General features: G+C 38.2%; 1 protein-coding gene across 7 annotated transcripts in view; it reads left to right on the top strand.

Moving 5' to 3' along the window:
* FBXO11 (F-box protein 11) overlaps window positions 1-27,334 on the top strand; it is a 61,146-nt gene that overhangs the window by 10,116 nt on the left and 23,696 nt on the right. Inside the window, exons 2-8 of one of the 7 annotated variants that reach the window (XM_026084451.1) lie at window positions 13,228-13,355; window positions 13,487-13,568; window positions 20,089-20,230; window positions 21,283-21,354; window positions 21,623-21,752; window positions 22,911-22,994; window positions 23,075-23,207. In XM_026084451.1, coding sequence (XP_025940236.1) covers window positions 13,248-13,355; window positions 13,487-13,568; window positions 20,089-20,230; window positions 21,283-21,354; window positions 21,623-21,752; window positions 22,911-22,994; window positions 23,075-23,207 — 751 coding nt within the window. In that variant the 5' untranslated portion in view covers window positions 13,228-13,247. Of the gene's footprint in view, window positions 1-13,227; window positions 13,356-13,486; window positions 13,569-20,070; window positions 20,231-21,282; window positions 21,355-21,622; window positions 21,753-22,910; window positions 22,995-23,074; window positions 23,208-27,334 lie in introns of those variants that run through there. The other 6 variants (XM_026084450.1, XM_026084449.1, XM_026084453.1 and 3 more) reach the window with 6 other exon arrangements.

Raw genomic sequence — 27,334 nt, 5'->3', positions numbered from 1 at the left:
AAATCTTTGTTTTTATTTTTAGATAGCATTTGAACAGTTTGTCTTCCAAAAGAAGTTCTGTATGACAGATCTTCTTACAGATATCTGTCTGAAGGGTTTTTAGCCATCCACCTTGTCTGTGATAGTGTTCCTTCTTAAGGTTAATGCTCTTTTTCCTGCAGCCTTTTAAGGATATAGTCAGATGACCTAAAAAACACAATAAATTAATACTGTGAAGTTGCTGCCCTCTGCAACTGAGACATTGCAACTGACCTAGTAGTCTGGTGTACTAAGTAAAATTAGTTTGGCTAAATCGGAGGTATTTATCTTTCCTGCTGGACCAGTGTATTTGGAACTACTCCAAGGCGTATATATGCCCGTGGCTTTTTCCCCTCTGATGTGTTTTTGAGTATATATCAGAACAGTATACAGAAAAATACCTGACCAGCTATGTGTATGCAAAGAGCTGTATTTCTAGTATAAATGTATTTATTTGTTTAATAGTACTTAGCATTTACCAAAAGGTAAAGGGATGGGGTGAGATCGTGTAGGTTCATGGAGCTAGAACAGTTGGGAGTAAGGGGGTGGCAAGTGGAGGAGGGAGGGAGCCTCAGCCGTGGAGCAACTGCCCCAGGGAGCCTCGACATCTCTTGCTGCTCGCTCCTCAGGCTTCTTCTGCAGAAACCATCCTTTCTCTGAAAAATATTTGGGAAATGCAGGTAAAATAATCAGAGAAGGAGTTTAATGTTTGTGGGCTTTTTGTTTTTTTCTCCCCTCCTCCTTGTGTTTTGTCCACTGGCTCTCCCAAGTCCTTTGGCGTGCAGGGATCGTGCCTGCCTGGTGCCTGCGCCTGTGAGGTGGGCAGGTGGCGGTGGCGCTGCCAGCACGCGGAAGGAGGCAATAGCCTAGTAGGKTGTTGAGTTTTCTAGACCTTTAATTTTTTGGCCCAGAGACAAAGAATACTACTTCTTCCCCTTAAAGCCTGTTTCAGGTCTTCTGTGGTCTTCTGGTATACATATTAGTTATTTCTCACACTGTGTTTATGCATTCTTATTAGATTAAATGGAAGGCTATTTCAATCTTTATTTTAATGGCTCACAACTACAGGCTTACTTTAGCGAAAGCCTTTGAGTCTGGGAAGTTCCTTTTTGTTACATGTGTTCAAACAGCTTTTACAGTTCATATGCATTATTTTTAGGTAGCTTTTTAAATAGAAATCTACCAGCTACTAATGCATGACAAATTATAGGGAGTTTGTAGGAAGTATGGTGGGTCAGGATGCCAGAACGTAGATGGAATAAATGACAAAGAGCTGTTCTACCTGGCCTTAAAATGGAAGGATTTCATCAGTTGTATGGAGGGGGAGAATTTCTAAAACTATGGAAGTGAAACGAAATGGGAGGTGCGGTGCAGGAGAGTGAGGATCTGGTTAAAAAACAAAACAAAACACCCCCCTCCCTGCCCCCTCCCCCCAAAAAATTGGGATGTAGGTATGCAAAGACTGGAAGTAAAAGTCAGTGGAGGGAGAAGAAATGAACTTTTGCATGCAGAAACCTGTTGAAAATTTTGAACAGTTACTTCTGAACGGTTTAGACTATAAAGTTAGTAGTTCTTTTCTGTTCTGCGCCTTGCACTTGCTGCCAGGTAACCAAGTTGGCGCTGGCTGCTTGAACCCGATTGTCACTTTGTGTTGGTAAGAGTAAGTTTGAGGTGGAAGTAACAAGCATCTCTTTATTTGAAAAATACAAATCTGCACTGAGGCTTTTGGTTTTATTTCAGATGGTGTTTACGTAGTGCTTAGTATAACAGAGCTTTGACCAAAGTGAGTCTATTAGAAAAGCAATGGAGAAATACTGAGAAAATGAAAGTAGGCTGTGTATGTATTCCTTTTTATGAAACTGTCAGTTGTTGAAAATAGTTAACTTTCATTGGGATATGGGGTATCATCTGTAAAGTTTAATCTTGAGATAATTCATTGCACATGTGTCTCAATTTAGAAACTAAAAAAATGAAGCTGCAATAACATCTTCAGTGTTTCTCAAAAAAATACATCTGTAACTAGTTGCCAAAAGCCATAATTATCAGCCAAATACACTGTTGGATTTCTGTTCCTTTCCACCCCCACCCCAAGAGCAGTTACAGCTGCTTTTGGATTAGTCTCTGAAGTTTTAACTGAAAACTGAGTTCCTATGTCCAAATTAGTTGAATTAAATGCTACCTGCTCTCCGATGTATTAAAGACGTAACTTTTCTGAAGTTTGAATACACTTAAACACCTGTGTAAACCCGTATGTAGAAGTTAATCACAATTTCTGATAMCAACTTTAATAGAAAATATTAATGGAAATTAAAATAACTACTTACAAAAAGCTTTTAGAAGTTCGTCTATCCTGCATTTTATGTGTAATATTACTTTTAATAGTGAAAATACATGATGAGTAGCCAGCACCTGACAGTGTGCTTGGTTTTACTATAGTTCCACACACTGTTTTCATACAGTCATTTCATGAAGCTAACCAGAGCCATGCTTTCCTGCTCTTGTCTGGCACTTTGGAGTTTGTAATTCAAGTAATAAAGTAATAGGGACAGTGATGTTGAAGTTTTCAGACTACATAACACTCAGATAAGTCTGACTTGGACCATGCAAACCTTGCTACAGTTGGGAGTAAGTCTTACAAGGCTGAGGCTTGTTACAAAGTACATCAAATACAACATGTGTTTGACTGATCTGAGAATAACAAATGTTTTCTTTTTGTATGTGTGCGTCCCTGGCCTAGTTGTCATTGAATGGCCTTTCCAAAAATCGGTTTGAAAATAAATATATACTATAATGGTGTTTCTGTCTTTTGGTGATTAAAAGACCAGTAATTTCTGGGGTTAATACTATATTTTTTCAGTCTGAAGTATTTTTAGATTTTTAGTACTATTGCTAGTCATGTTGTTTGAATAGTGGCATTTCCTTTCCCCCCCCCCCCTTTTCCATTTAAACTGGAGCGTTTTGAACATTAGGTAAATGTTGATTGTAGTACTTTGGCATGGAGTGGGGAAGGAAAGTGGTATGTACGTGTGTATGTTTATTATCATTGCAATAAGAAGGTAGGGAAAATAGCCAGAAGAGGTAGCAGAATTCACATTTGTTGTCTTTGAGAGAGCATCTTCTGCCTTTTACAGTTCATGCTCCCATCTTCTATGCTGCTGGATACCCAAAACTATGAATATTAGCTTATGGTGGTTTTTTTTCTCATGGCTATGTGTCAAAGTTACAGGGACCATTTGCAGTCCCTTTGCTTCTTCTTAGACTAATGGTTTGTGTAAATTGCAACTGCATCTGAAGATGACTTGGAAACTTTGCCTAACGTAGGAAGTATTTGCCCAGCTATACCAGTAGGTATTTCTCTAGAAAACTATGCTTCACAGTCTGGTGGCTTGTATTTTGTTTTTTGAAGGCTATGACAATGTTATTTGGGGTCTATAAAAAGCCAAGAATCAAGCTGTGTGTTTTTCTTGGTGATCCTCTGTTTTCCTATAGTAGCATTAAATCATACAAAGTACTTAAGATGATGGTTCCCAGTTCTTAACTTTCTCTGACCTAGCATAATACTAGGATACAGAGAGGGAAGAATGGCAACCAAAACAAGTAAGTTTTAAAGTTACTAGTAATATGGGTGCTCCCTCTTGCTCAAGGAGGAGAAAGTAATACTGAGTGTACCCCCACCCTGGCACCCTTCCCCCAAGCACACAGACAAAACTGGCCGATCGTTCATCTTGGTTGCCTTTTGGCTTTGTCATCACATTTATATTTTATATATATATAAAATATTTAATATATATATTCACACACACACACCAGGCATATTCATGTCWTTTCCTGATTTGTTTACTCTTTCCTCTTTCTGGACTTGGAATGGATGAGAGTATAGCTCTAAGCGCTTTAGGAAAGCCCAAACCTACATTGTCACTGGACACTTTCTATTCTATTTGTTGTTGTAATGTTAAAAAGAGATATTGTTGCTCAGAAAGTCTTCCCTTGTACTAAGAAGTCTTCTCAGCCATACTATGCTGGTAGTCTATGAATGCTAAAAAGACTAAATGCTAAAAAAAATATTTATATGTCTTCCCAAATTTTTCTAGTGAAAAGGGAAATTTCTTCGGTAGCTTTATTCAGAAAAAATGTAGAATTTCTCCAAGGACTAGGGATGGGTCCCAGAAAATTCCTTTATTTGTAATCTGTTGTTAGTTCCAGCTACTTGTCAGACTTGTTGGGTTCTGAAATATTTTTGCTCCTATACGGCTTGACCTTTTTCCTTAGCTTGTTTCTCACTGCAAGGCAGATCCGTGACTGCCTGTCCTTGTCGTGATAGGCATTTCAAAACCACTCTTATTCTGAAGAACCTTAGGAAGTTCCTAGCTTGGTGCATCAAAACTGCTCCCTGACATCACTAGGTTCCAGCCGAGCCAATGTATTGATAGATGCCAGTCACTGCTGGTACGGAGTCCATGTCAGGCAGATGGTTTTGCATGACGAGTGTCTCTAAATCTGCTACTACTGTGAGTAGCGGCAGAATTTTTTTCCCCTCTGTTATAAAAGTGCTCTGCAGATGTGGCTTATGGCAAAGAAATCTGTGGGAGGTTTTCATTTTGTGAAAATTTGGTGAAGTGGTTGTGCCTTGAGATGGTGTTTTACAGGAGTTGTGCTTGAATAGCTGCAACAGTGTTTAGTCATAGTGAGCCTCGTAGCTCTGTGGATTGTTTCATTGCACCCAAACCTTCCTGCCAGTTTAAGGGAGCAGTGTTTCTCTGAGCCGGGTTGCTCTGGCTTCCCTTGCTTTCCAGGAAGCTCTGCAAGTGGCTCAGTTACGGGCTATAGAAGACTTGAAATTTAAAATGTAGATGTGTCAAGTGCAATCTCTGTTCTCACTGAGCTACTACTCAATTCCTATACTGTGGGATCCCCCCACCACCCCCATCTTTTAAGGATACCAGAAACACAAAAGGATAAGGAATTAATAGTGTTGTGTTCATTCTTAAATGTCAGTGGTGTTAAAGCCAGTTATTCATACGGTATGAGATTAGGCTGGAAATAATTGCGACTGGAAGTTAATAAAACCAGTAATTTACAAATTTCTGATTCTTTCTTATTTGAGTTCAGGGGTATCAAGGATATCCAGATTTATCCTAATAAAAGCATGTAGCCTTTATGCCTCATAACTCAGCTACTCTCTGGTTATTAAAGTAATCTACCCCCACAAAGATCTCCCCTTTATTTTAGATATGTCTGCTATGAGATTCTGTTCACAAAAATCTTGTCTAGCCTGAGTCGGGCTGTTGGATGAGGTGGGTGTACTGGTTTGATTCCCTCACGGCCATTCTGTAAAACTGGCTGACTTGACTGTCCCTGCTGCCCCCAACTGGAGTTTGCCCTCTTCCTACTCTTTCTAATATGTTCGGTTTAGGGCCTGGTGGTTGTCCCATCAATCTCCAGCAGTTTTACTAGGAGCATGGCTTAAGAGAAATGAGTTTTTTAAGTGCCAGTAACTGTTTGGTTCAACCATTCCTCTGCACCGAGTAGTTTGGTGACCATACTCGAAAATGGATCATCTTTTTTTTCCCCTTCTAAGATAGCATCTCCTGGGAAGGTGGGATCTTTGTTGAGAGGAGGAGGAAGGCTTTTGCCTCACAGCATCTCTGAGGGTGTGGTGACAGGCTGCATTCTTGCCTGTGCTTGGGCATGCTGAGGAGTACTTCCTGCGCTTAAAACAGGGTGGTTGATCAGCGCTATTGTTCTGGTCAATTGTAATGTGGAATAAAATGGGATTACTTGAACCTCTTTCGGGGGTGTGTGTGTGTGTGTTTTTTTTTTTAATTGTTTTTACTGGCTGTGCTTTCCTAGTGAGTTTAAAGTTACGCATTTCAGCTGAAGAGGGGATGACCTCCAGGACTGGTGACTTCACTGCTCTAACACTTGCAGCCATATAACCAGAAAAAAATTTTAATTAAAGCATTCCAAGTTGGAAACTCAATTTAGTAGTCCACAGGAAAAAAACAAAACAAAACTTGTCTTGGAGTAATCAAACAAGTCTCTTTCTTTAGTATGACTCAAATGTAATGAGGAAAGGCTCTTAAACTCTATATATTTCTGAACCTTTAAAATCACTTGGTCAGCCTTTTTTTTTTTTTTTTTTTTTTTTTACTGTAGCATCAAGGAACTGTGCAGCAAGGCTGCAGCTTTGAAAGTGCTGCTTTATTAATGAGGAATGCACCCAGAAAAGGGATCCTTGTCCCTTCTCAATGAGAGCTTGTCAGAGCAGGAGTTGGGCGGCCTGTTAAGCAGGAAGGGAAAGTCTCTTAATAAAATACTTGCAAAGCGGCCACCTGGAGATGTGTTTATTACTCTGCTAAACATTATAGGCTGTGCTGTAGTACAGTTATCATCGTTTTGGGAAAACAGTATAACTTGAGATACGTTTTTCCTTTGGTATTTTTATTCTGGCTTGTTGGTACTATTGTTTCAAACTACCTGGCACTAGTTGTTAGAGCTGCTGCTTCTGAAGAAAGAAGTTTTCCTCCCCTCTCTAAAGTGAGTTGTTTGACAAGTAGCTCAAGTATGTGGGTACTTACATTAATATGCACATTTATATTAGACAGAGAAAATAACTGCAATTCTTTAGGAATTCTGTCTTGATAACCTGGTGTTAGTATCTTTTCGGGGTTTCTTTTGGAGAGAAGCTAGGATTTGTCATCAAATTGTAGTTACCTCCTCCTGAAAATATTCTTCATAGCATTTGGAGGGTCTTTACTGACATTTATACGTGTTTTTATGCTAGATAGTTTTAGATCATGAACTCCTAGTGAACAAGGCTCAAAGATGCGAGTAGCTGCTAGTGACTATTGATAACACTTAAATACAACTGGGGACAAGGTTTGCACCCAGTTTGTTTTCCCCAGCTGTCTCCTTTCACGTTCTCTCTGCTTTGTGCCAGCTCTCTGTTTTGTGCCAGCTCGAAGAACTGAACTTTTGTCATGCGTAGACACGTTCTGTTTTGGTATGTAGCATTTTGATGGCATTGGTTGATCTAGTGGACCCTTGTGATGAGATCTTTTCTTTCACGTCTGGTTTGGGTGGCCTGTGTAAGGATTGCTGAAGTGGGGCTTCACAATAAACTGAGGAGGAGAAAAGATAAGCTACTTAGAAGTTAATTTTGTTTATATCCTAAGAGCAACACAAAATATATTTCGAGAGTTAAGAAACTATATAAATATTTAAAATAGTTATTTTCCTCCTTGTAAGACACACATTTAGATAGGTGTATTGTAAAACTAACATGAGCTTTTGAGAAAATAAAAATAGATTGGAGTATCTGATCTATTCTTATTCTTTTTAGGCCATCATGTTATCTATTGCACGACCGACCTATTTCCAAAGAGTAATAAGCTATATCATTTGGGGACTGATCTTTAAAAGCTTAAAATGTAAATTCCAAAAAGTTGCTATTTGACTCATATATTGGGGAGTGGAGGGGGGTTTCTGTTTTGCTCTATGCAAGTATCAAGATTTTTAGCTCCCCCCCCCCCAATTTAAGAATACTAATTTTTATGCAGGAAAATACCTAGATACTACAAATGCATTAAGATTTTTTTGGGGGGAGGGCAAGGTTAGTCAAAGAAATTGCTACTAATTAAAATAAGCTTGGATATTGTCATTTAATAAGAAATCTTAGGTTTAATATTCTGTAAGAAACTGTATATGTATACTTAAAATATCTTAGCAATCAGTAATAGTTATTTTGTCTAGCTGTTGCTTTCTAGAAGGCAAAATCTCTTCATTCCATATGGTGTTCAGTAAGTATGATCTTTCTGTAGTCTTTCTGAAAGAGTACATTTTTAATGTTAGATCTGTCCCCTTTCCAAACTGAAAGCCTGCTGCTCTGAGCTGAGATCTGTCCCCAAATCTTTTTCTTGCTGGGTGTCTTCCAGCTCAAAACAACATTGACTCCTGTCAGAGATGAATCCCTGTAGTTGACCTGTGTCATCAGGAGCTACAAAAATACCATGTCTTAAACTTTACGCAAGTCAGGTTGCTTTGGAATTGCTTGGAAAATACTGCAGGGTTTATATAATTAAAAAGGATTACAGTATTTACCAAGGTCTTAACTTCTTGTTAGTAGCAAATGAATTTGCAGCTATTTCTTATTTTAACATTAACATTTGAACATTAGACGTAAAATAAAATTTTATTTTAAGTCCACTGTGGAGAAGTGGAACATTACAAAATGTTGACATTGGGTCTTTAAAATACCGTGCATGTGGTCTCAGTCAACTTTGCACTTTCCTTAGTTTTTGAGATTTTTGCGGTGGTGTACCCAGCTAGTGGCTTGCTCTTTGGGTATTTGGATAGCTCTCCAAAGACAGCTGTCTCCCATTTTTTAAAACAATCTACAATTCATAATTTAGACTTATCTTTAAATGTTATCCTAAATCAATGGGAAAGCTTCCACTGGTTTAAGAATTTCTGCTCTGAGCTGTGGAGTGGAAAGTACCGTTTCCATATTCAGTCATCTCTGTTTTTGGTACTGTATCTTCCGTTCTCTGTAAGTTATTTTGTCTTTGACATCCCTTTTTGCTTGTTTCTTCCTTTTCTACTCCTTAAACTTCAGTCCTGCTTTCTTCTTGCTTGCAATACTAAACTAATACATCACTAAAATAGTTGAAGCTGTCATCTAGCAGGTTGCCTGGAGGTCTTATCCATGACATTTTGTGTCAAGTGCATGGGAAAATGCACTCTACCCAAAGCACTGAACTGTATCGGTTTACATTTTAGTTGCATTTCTCAGGCTTGCTTCTAATTATAAAGGAAAAACTTTTTTTTTTGGTCTTAATTGCTGGCTTATCGTTTCATTCCAAAATGACACCAGTTCTACTTCGGGCTGTGTATGATTGACTTGTGTTACTTTTGTAATTTGTCTGATAGGTCAGATAAATCATCACTCAGTTCAAATACCTTCAGTATGGGTTATTTTACTTTTCAGAGGTGTTCTTTTAGGACCTACTGCCAAGTTAACCAAGTAGTTTTAAAACAGAGAAATCTGTGTTATCTTCCTCACTACTTCACAATCTCTAGGAACAATTTTAGTGCTGTATCTGTTTGGAAAAACTTAATTCCCCTCTGTCTCCCCACAACCAGCATTTTGCCTTTGACCACAGATCTTTTTCTTTTTTCTTTTTCTTTTTTCCCTTGGGAAGATATGGAACAACGTCACAAAAAAGTGAAGTTTACAATGTTATATGTGTTGATCTAAATGAAAAACAGTACAAATTAGGGCATAAACATCCTTCCTTGGCATCCCCCCTTTTTTCTGGTAAGACTTTCTGTTGTTCTTGTTTGGCTGGTTTTTGAATATTTATGAAACTTTTATCAGCCTCACCCTTTCTTCCTGAAGGTTGTGTTTAGTATTTAAGATGACTGTTGGAACTATTATCTCAACACGTATGAGGCAGATGTGAAACCATATTCCTATCTTTTTGTGAAGAAAGTAATGGCATGCTCATGCTAAACTTCTTCTAGAAGTGATCTGCATATTTTTATAAGCTATTTCGACAGTCCTTAGTCACTTTTCTGTAACTTACTTTTTCTTCTTCATGCAGATATTGTTAATTGTGTACTTTATATTGTACTATGAAAGTGTGTACTCCTTAAAGGTAAAGGTCTGTTTGAGAGCAGGCTCAGCTTAATTTAATCTCCGAAAAGTGCAAATGCATTGACTTTGTTAAAATTAGTGACAGCATCGAGCATTCATTTCGGCAGATGTCTGTAAGAGGGTATTAACATTACACATGCACCCCCCAAATTTATTTAATGACTCTAACAGGATAAGCATTTCTACAAGCAACAAATGTAATTATTATGCCTTTTATTTATGCTATTAGATGCAGTAACTGATACTGTTGCACCTTAAATTTTTTTGCATCTTTTTATTTTTAAATTGTTGCTTCTCAAATATTTTGGAGGCCTTGTAGCTCTATTTTAAAATCAAGCTTGCTTCTTCACAGCAGTGTGTCATGCAAGTATTCGTAGGGGAGGACTTTCAAAATGGCTTTGCATAGCACCTAGCACCAAGAGCTCCCAGGCTAAGTTATGAGTGTTGTAGTGTTACTTCTGTATGGAAGAGTAATGTGTAGTCTTTGGAAAACAGCAATACTTTCTGAGAGTTATTTCTCTGAAAACTGGCACTACAGCTGCTTTAGTCTGAGAATTTAAAATGGAGCATGTGGAAAATTTAAAAACAAGCATTGAGACTACTTCAGTAACAGACCACTGAAGGCTTTCAGGTTTCCTTATATTTGCTGGTAAGTGAACCAGTATGTACTCAGTGCACGCTTGGAAAAAAGGGCGAGCACAGAAAGGGCTCCTGAGCGCGAGGTCCGGGCAGTCCCTCCCCGAGCAGCAGCCACCTGCCTGCCACGAGAGCTCTCCCACGGGGCCGCTCAGCCGTCCGCACTCTGCGGGCTCGCACCTTCCGCTCGTGCCTCTCACCTTCCTCATTGCCTTCCTCATCTGTCTGATGACATAGGGAGGCTTTCATTCTTTTAACTCTTATGGATATTTGTGAATGCGTGCATCTCAATGTCATCTGTGCTAGAAAAGTAATCTTGGAGCAGGGAAAAACCCACTAAATCCACTGCAAGAAAATGAGTATATTTCTCTTCTGCTTAGTCAGTCTTCTGGTGTTTCAGCCAAACTGGCCTTTATTTCTATTCCCCCCAGTGGCTTCTTTCTTCTCTTTCCTGCAGTAACATCTTTTGTCCTTATTGGCCTCTACTGGTTTATTTCTAAGAACCTAACCACCAACGGAAAGATCAAATTCTGTGCTTTTATTTTTTTTTTTCTTTCTCCTATTCCCCTCTCCCTCCCCCCCTTCCCTATTTTCTTTGCTCATTATGCTTTTGCTATGTTCCACATGGCAATTTTGAACTATTATATTGATTGTCAAGTAGAAAAGAAAAATAATAAAATCCTGCAGTTCTAACAGTTCTAACATGTGGTCAATACAAAATATAGACACGGGTTTAGAAGAAGAGCCACAAAATCCTTCAGCAGCCTGCTGCTCGGGATGGTYGCAACAGAATTCCCAATTACTGCATTGGATTTTAACTTGATAGAGAAATGAGATAAGGGTGCTAAGTTGCTGCGTACTGAAGTGCTGGGGTACTTTCAGGAGCAAGGGTTCAGCTCTACAAGAGTCGTACTCTTGGCTCTAGCTGCCCAACTCCCTCCCAAGGCACCTCGGGTGCAGAACTGCCTCTGCCCTAGCTTGGGAAGGCAGGCCGGGAGCATGTTGCCCTTCTGCAGCAGGTCGTCTCTTCCAGCTGTTGATACCTTAGTAATGTGACAGTGATGGTCTCCATCAGGGATGATAAACATGTAAAAATCAGGTGACTGAGTCTGGATCATGAGAAAGCAGTCAGTCTCTCTGTTCTGGGGTCAATAGCCTCCAGCAGGTACAGGATGCCAAAGCTGGGTGCAAACTTATTCACAGTAAAACGCACTGTAGCTAATCTGTTGATGTCCTCTAGTTTCTCTGTGTAACGGATAAATCCTTCCTTCCTAGAAAGAGAAACGCTGAGGTGCTAGTGAGGTGTGCCCCCAAGGAGCAGATGGGGAGAGAGGGAGCTCAGGTCTGGCTGAAGTTATGGAAGCTTGTTTTGTTTTTTAAAAAGCTTTCTTTGGGTGAAATTTCACAGTTTGTTTATAAACTTTAAAACCTGTGCTGTTACCACAAAAGGGGTGGTTCTCCTGGCTGTCTCCTCATGGCTACGCTGGGCTGGACCAGCTGGAAAAAAGATGTCCTAGCATTTTTATGACCTATTTATGATGTGTGGCAAGGTGTACAATTCATAAATATCTATTTAGATAGGGCCAAGAGTGGGATCAGAAAAGAGCAGGAGGACACTGACAAGATCTTTTTCTTCAATTTTTTTGGTTAGTTATTACTAAGTTTTAAAGTAACTTGGGCTATGATGGCATGCGTAGTCCTTAAATCCATAAATATTTTGTAATTTATTTTAAAAAAAACCTTACAAAAATCATATTAAGGTCTTGAAATCATATTAAGGTCTTGAATTGCAGAGAAGGAATATTGTTTCAGAACAAGGTTTTTTAATTGGTTTTCTTTTGATTTGTGTGTTGAGCTGGTTTTAATAATTTTTTTTCTGTCTATTTTTGTTAGCCTTCCGTAACATCAGTGTCTCTTCACCCTAATTTATTCGGGAAAACTGCTTACTCTATAGTACTGCTTTTTTTGACTATCACTTTTATGTCATGTTTTATCCCGTTTAAAATGAGAAAGTGGTTAAAACTAAGTCCAAAATTCTTTTCTCATGGTTAAGTATCTGCAGAAAGTACACCTTTTATTTAAGTGAAACAGGGCTTTTATTTTCTAGATGTTCTTGTTCTGACCATTTTTAAGTTCTTGCAGTCTTTGTGTGATGCTAGTTGTAGGGCATGTACTGGTCAGTATTTATTCCTTGCTTGCTTTGTGTGTATTCCATAATTACATGAACATGGAAAATTGAAAGCATTCAAAAATTTTTCAAATAATATTGATCATACATTCTGCTTTGTTTTGTTTTTAAGGATATGGAGAGAATATACTTGGTGTCTTTAATGGCATACATTGTGTTTGCCTAAAAGATACTTACAGCTTTCTCCTCCATTTTACCGAAGGATTTGTATGCTGGCCTGGGCTTTCCTTGAGACATTTTGAGGAAATCCTGTCTTGAGTTTTGTACTAAACACTGTATTTACTGAAGGGTTTCTTGATAACATCTGGTTAATAATTAAAACTCCAGTGTTCCTCATTATAAAGATGGCGTTAGGGAAAGGTGGAAAAATTGAGGTAATATTAAAAATGGAATTAGCACAGTGAACAACATATTTGCAAAGAAACTGAAAAAGTTAATAAAATAAAATAAAAAGGTACACATGCATATTTTTAACATGACCATTCAGTATAACTGCTGGGTAAATACGATGAATGCAGATTAATACATAAAATTACATGAAAAAGTACATCTGAATGTATGCTGTGCATATTCTCATTTTCATGACATGTTCTCTAACAGTTTTTTCTTTTTTCTGACTAGATATATTTAAATAACAGCTAGGTGATGGTAGTAAATATTTCTATAGTATTTCCTGCCATAAAACAGAACTGCAATGTGCAAACTTCCTTGTCTTTGTTGCTTTTAACAGATGATGATGTACCTGCAGATATGGTTGCAGAAGAATCGGGTCCTGGTGCACAAAATAGTCCATACCAACTTCGCAGAAAAACTCTTCTACCTAAAAGAACAGCTTGCCCTACAAAGAGCAGTATGGAGGTAGGTGGGGGTGGGTTTTTTGTTTTGTTTTTTTTAATTATAAAATCTTTCTACCTCAGGAGTCAGCAGCTAATTAGTGCTTTTCTTAAGTTACCTGATGACTGAACTAATTCTTACATATTTGGTTAAAGGGTGCCTCCACTTCAGCTACTGAAAACTTTGGTCATCGAGCTAAACGTGCTAGAGTATCTGGAAAATCCCAAGATTTATCAGGTAATTTTTCTCTTAAAGAACAAGAAAAGATGGGGGGAGGTCATGACACTTTTTCCAAGTTTATTTTTCCCATCTGTTTTCCAAACAAGAATCTGAAATGAGAAAGCAACTAATAACTTGTTCTGAACTTCAAATGTAGAAGCTTGGTGTTAGTCTGGCCTTCAGAAGTTGGTGCTTTAGTCTACCTGCTACTGGCTCTGCTGTAGACTTACTTTTTCTAGTAAAGTGCTCACCATTTGTATACAAGCTAATGGTAGAAGCTCTAATGCTGCAATAGTGCAGCACTCTGACCAGGCTTATTTATCATTTCTCATATTGATATTGCTGTAGTGTTCCAGTACGTTATTTAGAAGTAGTTTTGGTATAGCATTATGATACTTCATTGGGAGGGGGGGGTGTAGACACACACATCCAAACTCTTCTTCCTTCTACATCCCTTCTCAGTCTCTTTCTTTTTTTGTCTCCTGACACACCTCAGTTTCATGAGATTTGCTGTCACTTTTTTCTGGGGAATCAGCACCAGCATTTGCCATCTCCCATTCCCTTTTGCCTCTTCCCCAGGCAGGGTGATGTCTTTTTTGTCTATAAGAAACACACATTGATCTGGCAGTGTGTTGTGTGTGGGGTTTTTTTGTTGTTTTTTGTTTGTTTTTTAATATCTTACCAGATCTGGTTTATTCCCAGTGATTTGGTTTCTGTTGCTTTTCTTGGGTTCTTACACTCTGTCTAACTTATCCTTCTGAATTAAAACTGAAGAGCTGGCACAAGCCCTTGGCCACTTGTCTTTCCGTCTGTTGAAGTCTGTTCCTTTTGGCTTCTCAACTTTTCCTTGGTGTGGATTTTATCCTTTGAGCCCTCTGTCTCTTCTCCCTCTGTTTTATTCCCCCTGCTGATTTTCATTGTCTTTTTTTAATTCAGTAACTGTTTAAAAATCATTTAACCTCAGATTTCTGTCCTTGAAATGGCCAGGACCAATTGAATGTCAACTTGTGTCATTCTACTTTCCAGGTTCATATCCTGGCTTGATTGATACCTAGAGCTTTTTGCAAAGTCTTCCATTTGCTTTTTTAATAGACTCAGTTAGTTTCTCTTGCCAGTTCTCGTTTTTATTCAAGGTCATTCACTTTTGATGTGTTCTTCATTAGGCTGTTGCCCACCTTCTTGCTTTCTGCAAGGTACGTGTTTTTAATCTCAAATCCTCTGGTGCAAATTTGAATTACACCATGAATGGCACAGATTTCCAAATAAATTCTCACCCTTTTGCTGCACGTGCCTGCTGTCACGTTACTGAGCTTATGTGGGAAGGTATGTGGACTGTGGAGGCTACTCCAGTACAGAATTATCATCAGAGGAAATGTAAACAGTGACTTTTATAGTGGTACTGTTATGCTTGTATTCAAACCAGTTACAATCTGGCCTTTCAAACTGCTGAAAGGGAATGTCCTTGTGAACTTGTGCCCGCTCTCTCTCACTTTCGCGCGTGCGCTCTCTTGCGCTCTCGCGCTCTCTCCCTTTTCTTCCCCTCCCCTCCCCCCATGTAGGTTTTCAGGTTTTGAGATATTTTTCTAATTTTGTAGATTTATCTGTTGCCGGGCACTCATTTAAAGCCTAGCTAATGGTAGCCGTTGTGCCTGGCAGTAGGCATGAGACTTTGTGGAAGGTGGTGTGTGGAGCTGGTACGTTGTCGTTCGGAACATACAGCTGTTTATTTTAGAACTGGAGATGAAATGGAGGCTTGGGGCTAGTGACACTGCAATATGTTTTGGTGGAGACCATTCCCTGTTGTACAGACTCTGACTAGAGGAAAACTTGAGGAAGATGAAAGGAGAAATGCCGGTTGGTGTCCACAACTGGAGTGGAGGCAGTATGTGTGTGTGTGTGGGGGGGGAACAGGGACAGAAACTGTTCGTTAGTCTAATACTTATTTCAGAATTAGTGCTGCTGTGAAGGAGTTGCTATTTCAAAACTTTAACATGTTCATCTTGACAGTATCTCAGATGGTGTTTCAAAGAGGAAAAATACTGACATGTTTTTTTCTTACCTGCGACCCTGTCCTCCGGCAGTCTGTGTAATGGACAATGTTGCTTTCAATCCTGACACAGAGATTAATGAATATACAGGAATCTTAATGAGAAATCAACACACTAAATAAATACTGAATTTTTTTTCATTTAAATACAACAACCTCTTAAGTAGAATACTAAAAATTGAAGAAAACAAAAGTTCAGGTAAGAAAGGCACAATTGAGCTATGTTGCTTACACTTCAAATTACTGGTGATCCTACAAAAAATCAGCATTTGTAAAACATCTTTATAAAGTGTTTACAGCTTTTAGAGCTTACAGAAGCAAATATTTGTAGCAAACAGTGATATTCATAGTACTTCTGATTTGCAGAAAGATTTAAATTCAGTATATTTTGACTAGTTCCTTATATTAACTGAATTGTAATTACACATCTCACTGTGATCTTTTACCCTCTTCAGTATCGCTTTTCTCATTGTGTCAGTTTAATCCACTGTTTCAGTCACTTAACATATTCTTCCTTTTTGCTTACTCTGCAGGTTTCTTCCTCTCTCTCTTTAACATCCCTAAATTTGCATATTCAATTTATATTGGGCAGTTCTTACTGACTTTTAACCATCTTTGGAAGACTTGAGTTCAGAGACAACTAATTTCTTTAACTCTTTCTCCTCACTGAACTGAGTAGATACTGAAACTGTTCCATTCATTGTGTTTATGTTGTTATGCTTATATTGTTATGTTATTATTGTGGTTGTGAAGCTTGTGTTGATTATTATGTAATCTCATAGCTTATAGTTCACATAACTTGCTACATTTTCTTATTTCTGTTTTTATTCTTTTTAAGATTTCTTTTTTTCTATGATCACTGTTTGACAAGTTTTCTGTCATATTTCTACTTAGAAAGAAAATATTTTTACTAAATGCCACCTTACTGAGCAAAAGCTATTTGTCTCCATCTTCTCCACAAAAATAGACGAAAAGTATCCATGCAAGACAATATTACAACTCAGGATTCACAGAATGGCATTCTTCATCTTTGTACAAAGACTCAAACTTGTTTTCAGGCAGTTCTCCCTGCACTTCTTGGTGCTTGTTTTGTCTACTTGGTACTAATTTCTGTCTACTGAATGATCAAAACTGAAACTGAATTAGCTTCATGCGCATGCTGTGGAAACAGAGCAACTTAACTAGCTGGGTTTCTAATCTTCATTGGTCTAGTATATTGAACAGTTTATTCAAATTATAAATATTTCAATTGTTAACTACCTGTGTTAGGGCAGAGATAAAGATTGGTGATGGAATCTTGCACTTCTTTTTAACTTTTACTCTTTTTTAACATTTAGTTGGAAAAGTGTCAGTTATATATAAAGATATATATTTATATATAGTATTTATACATATTATATATTTTTTTATATATAATATATATATTTAAAAATGAGTATGCATTTCTTAACCTTCATTTTGTCAATAGGAGTAAAACTGTTAGGAGTAGTGACACACAAATGATTTTGGTTTGATCACCAAAGAAACCTTTAAAATTGTGGTGGCCTGTTTGTGAATTGGGAAGAAGAACATTTCAAATTGAATGCATCTATGCTTTCACAGATTACTAAACAAAGTATGAATTCACAAAATCAAACCATGGAGTTCTTTCTCTTGGACCTAGAGAATATTTAAGTATTTACATTAAAATGGACTACTTTTTATAAGTTATACTGGAGAATTTCAGCTAGTAATCACTAGCTTAGTGATTTGAGTGGAGAAATCTTAAATCAAACCCCTTTTCTTAACTGAGCAGAAGGGTAACCTAATTTAAATCTTTCACTTCTAAAGGATTTTGGGTAATGGTGGGTTAAGACAGCAAGTACCTGTAAAAAATCATCTCTTCCTGCATTTTGCAAGTAGTGCCTAAGCTCCTAAGTAAATACAGACTGAAAAATTGCAATTTTCTTTATTGCAAAATTCTTTTGACGCTTCCAAAGTTGGTCCCTGCCTCTTGCAATGAGGTAACACCTCTGGATTTCAACTTTCACTATGAGACATGGCTAAAGGAGGAAAATGGAATATGAACTGTTGCATAATAGGAGCCCCTAGACCAGTGAACTTCCCCCTTCAGTAGAAAATTAGTCAAGGTCCTGACATATGTAAATTGAAAGAAAGACAAAACTCTCCAGGTTGTTTAAGGAAGTAACAGATTGTCTTGGGAAGACGGTGCCTCAGGGCTTTGCATGTTGAAGGGAGAAGACAGGTTGTGGAAGGCTGGTAGGGATTTACTGCCCTGCCTTCGCAACATCACATTTCAGCTTGTAAGCCAGTAAGAAGATTCTATCCTGTACCTAACTGGAAAGCTACTAGAAAAAGATGAATTCAAAAGCAATGTCCAATTATTCTGTGATGGATTTCAAGTGTAGTTAGGACTTTAGAATGAATTGCTTCTGCCTGCTTGATGCAGGAAGAAATCTTTATATCTCCCTTGGAAAAATACCTTCTTAAAAACTAGCATGGATGCAGGTAACCTTTGGTGTTTTCTAACTCTGCTGTTGTGGATTGTCAGTATATRTTTCCCAGACTTTGGGCTCCACAAATGTCTCTCCAGGACAAAACCCTTCGAGGCTGTTGCCTGCTTTATTCTAGCTCCTGTAGTTTACTGGCTTCAGCCTGGCTCATAGGTTTTTGACTAAAAATAATTTCTTAATCTGGCACAAACAGTACTGCTGCTGAAAGGATCCACATTGCTTTGCTCCTGGGCACTCATTCCTGCCTCCTTCCTTGTGCCCGTGGTAGCTTTTCTGTGGCTTGCAGTGAGCTACATCAAGGAAATGATCTAGCAAAAAATTAATGGAAGAAGTGCAGGGGAGGGATTTTGGTTTATTCTGTCCATGGTCAATACTGCCAACGTAAAGGATGTCTTGGGAGCAGGTAGCTATGAACATGGAGAATGGTGTCCATTTTGTACAGCGTAGAATTTTGTTGGATTAACATGGCATATACCCGTGGTTTATGAATGTAAGCTGTATTACTGCTAAGAACAGCAATTACTCAGTTGGATAAATGCCCTCTTAGCATCTTGGAGGAAAATCAGTATTTGTGAATCGCTTGAGTGAGGTTCATGCAATGGTGTGACAAAGAACAAGTTTAGGGGAAGTCACTGCAACGTCAGTGCTATTTCAGAATTTCTGCTGACTGGTCTGACCATGGATGTAAGCATAACACCCTGGAAAAACAAGAGTACTGAAGCTTTGATCAGTTCTACAATAGTGCAGGTAGTTTAACATCTTCATAAAGCCACAGTTCTGATCCTGGCAATTCATGTCTTTTATCTCTTCTTGCTGGAAATAACTTGACAACTTGTGCTTCTTCGACTAGGGAAGACTTGGAGCTTGACTTATTTTTTGTGGAATCTCATGTGGAAATTATTTTTCCCACTGTTATTTCCTCAAGTTTAGTGGGCCTTCTTTCCAAGGATCACTTTACTGTTCTTCCTTTAATAGTCAAAATCATGATCTTATTGCTCCCTAGGTTCAAATGTTCTAGGAAAAATTAATAATGCAAGGGGCGTTACATGGATTTTTGTGAAAGTAGTAGAAGCTTTTAAAACCTTGCATATAAATCGTCTAAACTTTGGGAGCTGTTCTGTATCGTTCTTCCTGAGAAAAGATCCTAAAGACGATGACTCAAACAAATGACCTTTGCAAACAGAGAACCATCCTGCTCTGAGGATACCTGCCCCAAAGTTCTTGTAAGAACACAGACTGCAAATGGTATTTCCAATATACGCTCTTGTATTTAGAGTGCACGTGTGCACAAGAGCAGAAGTATAACAAATATACTCACTTTTCCCCACAGGGATACAGGAAAGTCACTTCTCAAACCTCTCTGGCATTTTTAAGAAATACGACACTTGACATGACTACTGTTTGTTTTGACTTCTCTTTTTCATTGTCAAACCAAATTCAGGGAAAGAGCGTAAGTGGGAGTACATGAAAGGAAGAAATGTTGGAATTATTGCTGGCTGCAGGTCTCCTGCATCTTAAACATCCTTTTTCTTAATGTCTTTATGGGGGGGGGGGAGAAAGTAGCTGTTTTCAGACAGTAACTATTTCTGAGTAAATTATTTTCTTTGTTTGAAAATACTTGCAAAACTTTTGACTTTGAAATTGGATTGTTTTTGTATCGGTAGTGTGGGCTAATTGAGCCATGATAAACCTAATTGCAGTGGAGAGTCAGTATATCTGGAACATCCATGGTAGCCCATTATGTCTACAACTGTAGGCAACAGAAAAGGTGAAATATAGAGGTTCAAAAGAAGACTTCTATTCTTAACGCCAGAGTCAACCATTTACTTTTTTAATGAATTTTTTTTTTAATGGTAGGTTTAAGATAATTGGAATTAAGTGGTAATCTTTAATGTGGCAACTTGGTGATCTGTTTTAATCAGGATTTGGGTTGGTTAAATCTATCAATAATCTTATATAGATTACTATTTAATAGCAGCGCCTGCAGAACAGTATCTTCAGGAAAAATTGCCAGATGAAGTGGTTCTAAAGATCTTTTCCTACCTGCTGGAGCAGGATCTCTGTAGAGCAGCTTGTGTGTGTAAACGCTTCAGTGAGCTGGCTAATGATCCAATTTTGTGGTAAGTGAAAAGCTATTCCTCATTATCTTGAGAAATATTAGATGTGCTGCACAAGATGCCAAGTGCAATAGGAAAAATTGAAATGTTGGTTAGGAATTGCAGTTAGTTGAATTAAAACCAATTGTTTTTTAACATAGCTGGTTTGCATAAGCATTATTGGTTACTTATGAATATCTGATTGTAGACATTAACAGTAAAACTTTTGATTTTGTAGCATATCCTAGTTAAATAATGGCTGTTTAAAATTCAGTGGCCATTCCTTTCCTCCTTCCCCTCTATATCCTTTCTCAAGTTTCTGTGAGAATTGTACTCCTTTACACAGAACAGTAAATGCATTTTGTAGAATGTGAAGTGCAAGGTCTTTTTTTACCCATACTTAAAATTTTGTATTGGATTTTTTTAATTTTTAATGGTGGTTGTATACCTTAGTTTCTCCCTTATGAATCCATCTCCCTCCCCCACCCCTGGGTTATTGACAGCTAGGATAAATGTGATCTAAATAATTAGTATTTTATAAGCAAAAATTGCATGCAGGTCTTTATGCTGCTTTTTTTAAAAATAAAAATTAAGACAGAAGTTAGACCAAAGAACAAGAATGAAATTTGAGCATATCACAAAACTCTGTTCTTTCTGTCCTAGAAGACAATCTTGGGGATGTCTTGTCAGATGAATTACTACTTCTGATACTTAGCATCATCCTGTAAAGCTGGACTTAATATCAGCAGGATAGACTCTGAAACTGTGTGTTTTAGCACTAATCAAAAGAATCTAATTGCTCTGTGCTTGTGGTATTCCCCCCCCTTTTTTTTTAAGCCACTGTAATGTATCCAGTGATGCACATTTTACACTTTTACAGTGCATCATTTGTTCCTCTATAAATGCATTTTTCAGCCTTTTGGCAAGGTGAGGCACGTTTTGTTTTACTTAAACTTTGTTATTCTCATGATATTGGCTTTTTCTTAAGCATTAAAACACTGCTTAAGCTATATTTGTGTACAATTGGACTCTGAGTCCACAAACCACATAATAAATTGCTTAATTCTCTCTCCCAGCTGGAAGTTACGTGTTAAGGACATGGTTACTTGGACTCTTAAACATATGTCAGAATCTGTATTACCACAGAGGTCAGTCCTAACCAACTTTTAACAGATAAGATGCTCTGAAAAGAATTATTACTAATTTTGAGGATGATTAGTTTTTCAAAAGATAAATTTTCTTGAAGTATTTTAGTGTTTGGTACTGGTCTTGATCAAATTCACTGTTACTGACTATGGCAAATGCTGTTGAAAAATCCCATCTGCAATGTCTGAGGTATATTAAAATGGAAGAGTAATTGGTGTGTGTGTTTGTTTTGTTTGTTTGTTTGTTTTCCCCCCGAATGACATTTCTCAGGAAAAGATTGTATATGGAAGTATTTGAGTACACACGTCCAATGATGCATCCTGAACCTGGTAAATTTTACCAGATTAATCCAGAAGAATATGAACATCCAAATCCCTGGAAAGAAAGCTTTCAGCAACTGGTAATAGTGTTTGTTTATATTCCAATTTAATGATGGCTTATAAAAGTAAAAACTCAAACCTCTGAAACATAGCATGTGCAACTCCCAACCAGAAGACTTTTTTTTTTCTTTCAAAATTTAAAGTAGACAGGCTCATGGGAGTAAGTAGGATGAGGGGAGATCACTGTCTTGTGTTACATGATAGTGGACTATCTTAAATTATTTCCTGTTTTGAGGTACTCTTTAGAGAGATGCATCATGCCAAAGTGGAGCACTGGTGTCCTACTCTTCTATCTTGGGTTTTCCTCAGGTTTTGCATCACTGAAATCCTGTGGAAGATTGTTGTGGTCTGTGGCTTGCAAATCACTTTCCAATAGATTGTTGTCATCATGCATATTATTTAACCAATATGCACACTGGTTATCAAATTCTTATGCTTCCTCCTTCAGTAAACTGAGCAGTATGTGGATATCACTTGGGCTGAAGTAGTGATTTACAGCTAACGTGATTGGAGCTGAACAGGTTATGTTTAAAGGCATGTTCATGATCCGACCTCTAATCCAAAGTATCAAAGTTACTGTAAGAGAGGCTGGGCATGATGTTTGAAAACTGTAGGTAAAAGAATTAAATAAAATAACAAGGCCTATGTGTTATAATTAATTACATAGTGCTGTATATATTAGTTAATGAAGCTCTGAAGCTTGTTGAATACTAGTACTTGATTCGGCTTCTTAGTTCAGTACTGAGAATCAGGTGCCAAGCTGCAAAGGTAGAGGTTTTTTTGTTTTTATTTTTTTCTCCTCACCAAATAAAGTGCTGTCCCTTTTGACAAGCAGCTACAAAATCAAAAGATGGAAATAACATCTTTAGTGGAGTGGATAAGACACAGAGCTTGTTGTCAACTTCTCAGTTGCTTCAGAGGCCTCTGGCTGTGTAAGTCAGGCTCTTGGTGTAGTCGATCACTCTTATGAGACTACTGGATCTTTTGGTGTTCCCATTCCAAATTGGGTGCCTAATGTGGGAGGTCGGAATATGATCGTTTGTCCTTGGAGCTAGCTAATACCAGCAAATGGCTCATACCAGCAAATGGCTCATTAATTATAGGATTAGTAGGTCTCTCATCTGTGCATTCAGATCCATTTACTTGCAAGTTTATCATAAAATTTTTCCCTGTTTCAGTACAAAGGAGCACATGTAAAGCCAGGTTTTGCTGAACACTTCTACAGTAATCCTGCAAGATATAAAGGAAGAGAAAATATGCTGGTATGTTTCTAAAGCAGTTCTTAAGACTACTTATACTTGTGCATCTTTGCATCTGTCTAAACTTGTCTCTTTGCTTCTAGTATTATGATACCATTGAGGATGCTCTTGGTGGAGTTCAAGAAGCTCATTTTGATGGACTTATCTTTGTTCATTCTGGAATATATACTGATGAATGGATATATATAGAATCTCCAATCACCATGATCGGTGCAGGTATTTAAACTGAAAAAGCATCTTTGTCTCAAAGTATAATTTGTGTTCATTACCTCCTTCTTTACAAAAATACTCTTTGTATATTAAATATTCTGTGTAAATATCCTTTTTCTTCGTGAGCCTGGTCAGTAACTGTTTTCTGTGCAARTGTCACTAACCAAAAACTGACTCCTTCAGACTGAGGTATTGTTGTCTGCTTGTTAGTTCTTGGAATAACTAACTTTTTATTTCACTAGAAGAAAAAAAATGAAATTTGTCAGCAAGTGTATTCAGTTACATGACTACAGCTGAGATTTTCAGGTGGTTATTATAAAATTTATTTATATATAACCTATCTCTGGAGTAGATTCCAGCAGTGGGAGTAAGCCCAAATTAGTATCTGTCCCATTTTCTTTAACATCGTAATTCTGTCTTGAGGAAGGAAATGAGAGCACCCCGCAGGAAGATTCTGCGACTGGGGCTTCTTTCTCTGTTCATCTCCCAACTGCTCCTCTAAGGGAGATTCCTTCTGTGGAGAAGGATGTAAACCTTTACTGTTCTGAAAGTTTTAGGAAGTTAATTTAAGATAATACACCTGGCTGCAGATTGTGGTGCCTGAGGAGGTGTTTGCTTCTCCTGTCCCTGCTGTGAGTGTGCTAACCCCCAGTAGCACAGTAAAATGATAAGAATTTAGAGCGTCTTAACAAAGTCTGGTAGAGATCGTGGTTAAGAGGTCTCGGACCTCTTGCTCCTTTGGAAACCCAGAGGTGAGATGGTAGCTCTCTGCATATTTTCTTTTCTTTTCGGGGGGGGGGGGGGGGGGGGAAATCCCTGTTTTCAGCTGTCTATTTGTTCTGGATACCAGAAGTATTTCAGCTGTTTTGTTCTTGAGTAAACCAGTTCTGGCGTTTCTTGCCTGGATTTTACAGTCTTGGCATTGAAAACAGTTTTGACCCATTAAGTGAGGTGGTTCCAGTGTTAGTCTCTAAAACTTGTTCCTGCAGATTTGTGAGGTGCCACTGCATTAGTATTTTATTTTGTCAGGTCATGACTGCACTTCTGAAGCTACTGTCCTGATCATTCCCATTTTCTGTGCTTCRGTTTGTGCCTTGGAGCGCAAACTGGATTCCTTTTCAATGAGACTAGACTAGGACAAGTTCCTGGAATACGCTTGGCATACTCTAATAGCCAGCGTGTGCTCAGTCAAGAGGAACAGACTAAAACTAGTCCCAGGTCCTGGTCCCTTTCCTCCGCTGCCTTGCCACATGTGTGGTTTGGATGTCTTATCCTCAGCACTGTTTCATTCTGTAGTGTAACAGAAGTGGTGCTACAGTGCTTGCTAATGCTGTACAGACATAGCCTTAGACAAATAAAATACTCTCCTAGCTTCTGTTTCAAATAGGGGATGACAATAATAGATTCTAGTACAAATAGGGCAAGAGACACTCAAGTGTTTAAAATCTAGAAGAAGCTGTAACAGAACTGTTCTAAGATATGAAATGTCTCAGTTACTTGATGAAATTTGAGATGGCATCTGCAATATCTGATTGGACTTCTGCAGGCTTTCTGGCTCCTTTTGAGTTTTGAAAGACCCTCTGCTTCAGTAGTTCCCTTCCACTGGAGCTGCTTGTGTTATTCAGAAAAGCAGTCACCTTAAGTATAGTTCTTTAAAAGCAAGAGATCTGCATTGTGTATTTCTGTAACAGAATAGCTGTCCTGGGGAACGAAATCTCCACAAGTAATCCAGAAAGGCTAGATATGTTTATATTTCAGTTTTTGGCACTGCAATCTTTTCGCTTCCTCAGACTTTCTCTGCTGAATAGTCAGTAATGTTGTAGAGGGAGTCAATTTTCATTTGTCTGGAAAAAACAGGAATTCAAGTGAACCACTAGTCCTTGGAGGACTTTTTCGTTGCTGTTCAGTCTGGCACGCTTTTCAGAATGGTGGTAGGGTTAAGGCAGCACCAAATCCCTCTGCAGTTCTGCTAGAACTTCTGCGGCAGTTCCTTCTGCTGACTTCTGAAGAAGCACAGGGTAATGAGAAGTCAGCTTTACATCCCTCTAGCATTCAAGAGGTTACTACCTTCTCACATAAGAAATTTTCTTACAGAAAAGCACCTGGTCCTCTAGGTTTGTTCTTGTGTTAATTTTAAGGTTATTTCTTTTCTTAGATCTAGGGAAAAGAGTCAAGTTTAGAAAGAAGCCATTAGAGGTACTACTTCTAGTGTGGCTTATCCAAGCTGTCACTTGGAGGCAAGAGTCAAGATCCTATAAGGGAGCTGATGTGTCTGGTTCAGTGGGCTGAAATACATGTGGGCTTTTTTTTAATTAATAACAAAACTATTTTTCCAGGGTGTTGGGTGCAAAAAAAAAAAAAGTGGTGGGGAGGGAGGGGCAGGCTTCTGCAGGAGTGTAGACCTTCCATGGAGTCATGTTGCTCAAGACAACAAAGACGTCTTGTCTTGCTGGCCGAGTTTCAGCAGTTGTACTGACATGTATCAAATGTGAGAATCTTCACTGAATATGCCTTTTTCTGTATTTTGAGAGATTTAGCTTTCATTTTATTTCCTTTATTTTTCCACTTGACTTAAATAATGTGCAAGTGGAAAAGGGATTACCAAAGGATTTTCCAATACAGAGGGGGAAAAAAGTGATAACAAGGGAAGTAGGAGGAAAGTAGGTAATAACATGAGAATAATTTTAAGGGTAGCAAAACCTAAAATGATAAAGACTTTGAAGACTTTGTCAGAGTAAGGCACTTTTTTTTTTCCCTCTTTCCCAGACAAAAGTAAACTTTCAAATGCCAGTTCTGCATCTTTGGGTTGAAAATGATACTTAAAATAGGTTTTGAGCTGTGTTATTACCATAGTTGTTACTGATTGCAAGATCTAAAAGGACCCCTGCATTTTTGCCTCATACTGTTGAACAAAGTCGCAACAATTATTTCCCATGGTCTAGCTCTTTTCTTTTATTACTGAAAAATAAAATTGTTCTTAATTCTTTTGAGGAATAAAAGAAATTTGAGTCAGCATCCAGTTAATTTTTACTTCCTTTAGTCAGTCCCTTGTCTTAGGTTTCCTGTTAAAATACTTCCTAAATGGTCTCATTTTGGTTCGTATGCTGACCACACCCTCTGATTCCCATAGAGCATGACTCCCTTAGACTTTGGAAGACAGACTTTCTGGGAGCATCAACTGTGCTTTTGCTTAATTACAAAATTGGTGGCCCTTTTCTTCCTCTTTGAGTTCACTAGTAACAAATGTCCTGAGTTGGAAGCTAGATAAGTACCAGGTGAATAGATAAGGGTGTGGGATTTTTTTCCCCCTTCCCTCTTGTATTGGTTTATCTCTCTAGAGTGGTTTGAGCAAAAAGCTGAAATGAAGATATTTCTCTGAGTAATTCCTCTGCAAAGATGCAGTAGGATGTGGCAGAGAAGCCCTTTGCATTTAGAATGCAGCCAGTGCTTGAGCAAGTCCCGGTCCCTTTTCATTCAGCCTTTTCTGGGGGAAAGAATCTGCATTTCCCCAAAATGCACTGATCTTGCTAATTGGTATATTCTGTAATGGGTATTTGGGGACCTCCCAAACTCAGAGGCCCATGATGTAACTCTTGTGCTGAGAGGAAAGAGAAACCTGTAGAGAATATTGCACAAGTGCATGGCAAACACCTCCAAGCCCAATTCCACAGATCTGTCTGCTTTGCTTAGTCTTTCACAGTATCCAGTGTGAAGTACAAATCTTCCCTGCCTCCTAGGAGGGAACCTGTATTCTGGTATTAGTTTATGGCTCCTTTATTTCCTGCCAGGGACTCCATTTATTTCCTGGGTTTAGATCAGCTGCAGTACGGTGGGGCTATTCTTGCTAAGGTGGTGAAGTATACAGATGTGTGGATGCCAGTGGCATTTGTATCTAATTTTACTGTTTTTCTCCATGAAAAAATGTTATCAGGCAGTGGAAATATGTTTCTTATGATGATGCAAGTCCTCATCAAAGGCTCTTTCAGTTATTGTCCAGTACTAAGGGAATAGTGGTATGAAGAAGAGCTAGACTACCTTAAAATATTTGCAGCTTTGCAGTAATGAAAGCGGAGATCTGGCTTTTAGATAGTGAGAACAAGCTGGATAGTGATGTAAATATTGCTTCATTCTGA

Source organism: Apteryx rowi, unplaced genomic scaffold (assembly GCF_003343035.1).
Source record: "Apteryx rowi isolate R43461 unplaced genomic scaffold, aptRow1 scaffold_64, whole genome shotgun sequence".
Lineage (NCBI taxonomy): Eukaryota > Metazoa > Chordata > Aves > Apterygiformes > Apterygidae > Apteryx > Apteryx rowi.
The sequence above is the reverse complement of the archived record's forward strand: the minus strand, read 5'-3'. Positions and strand labels throughout refer to the sequence as shown.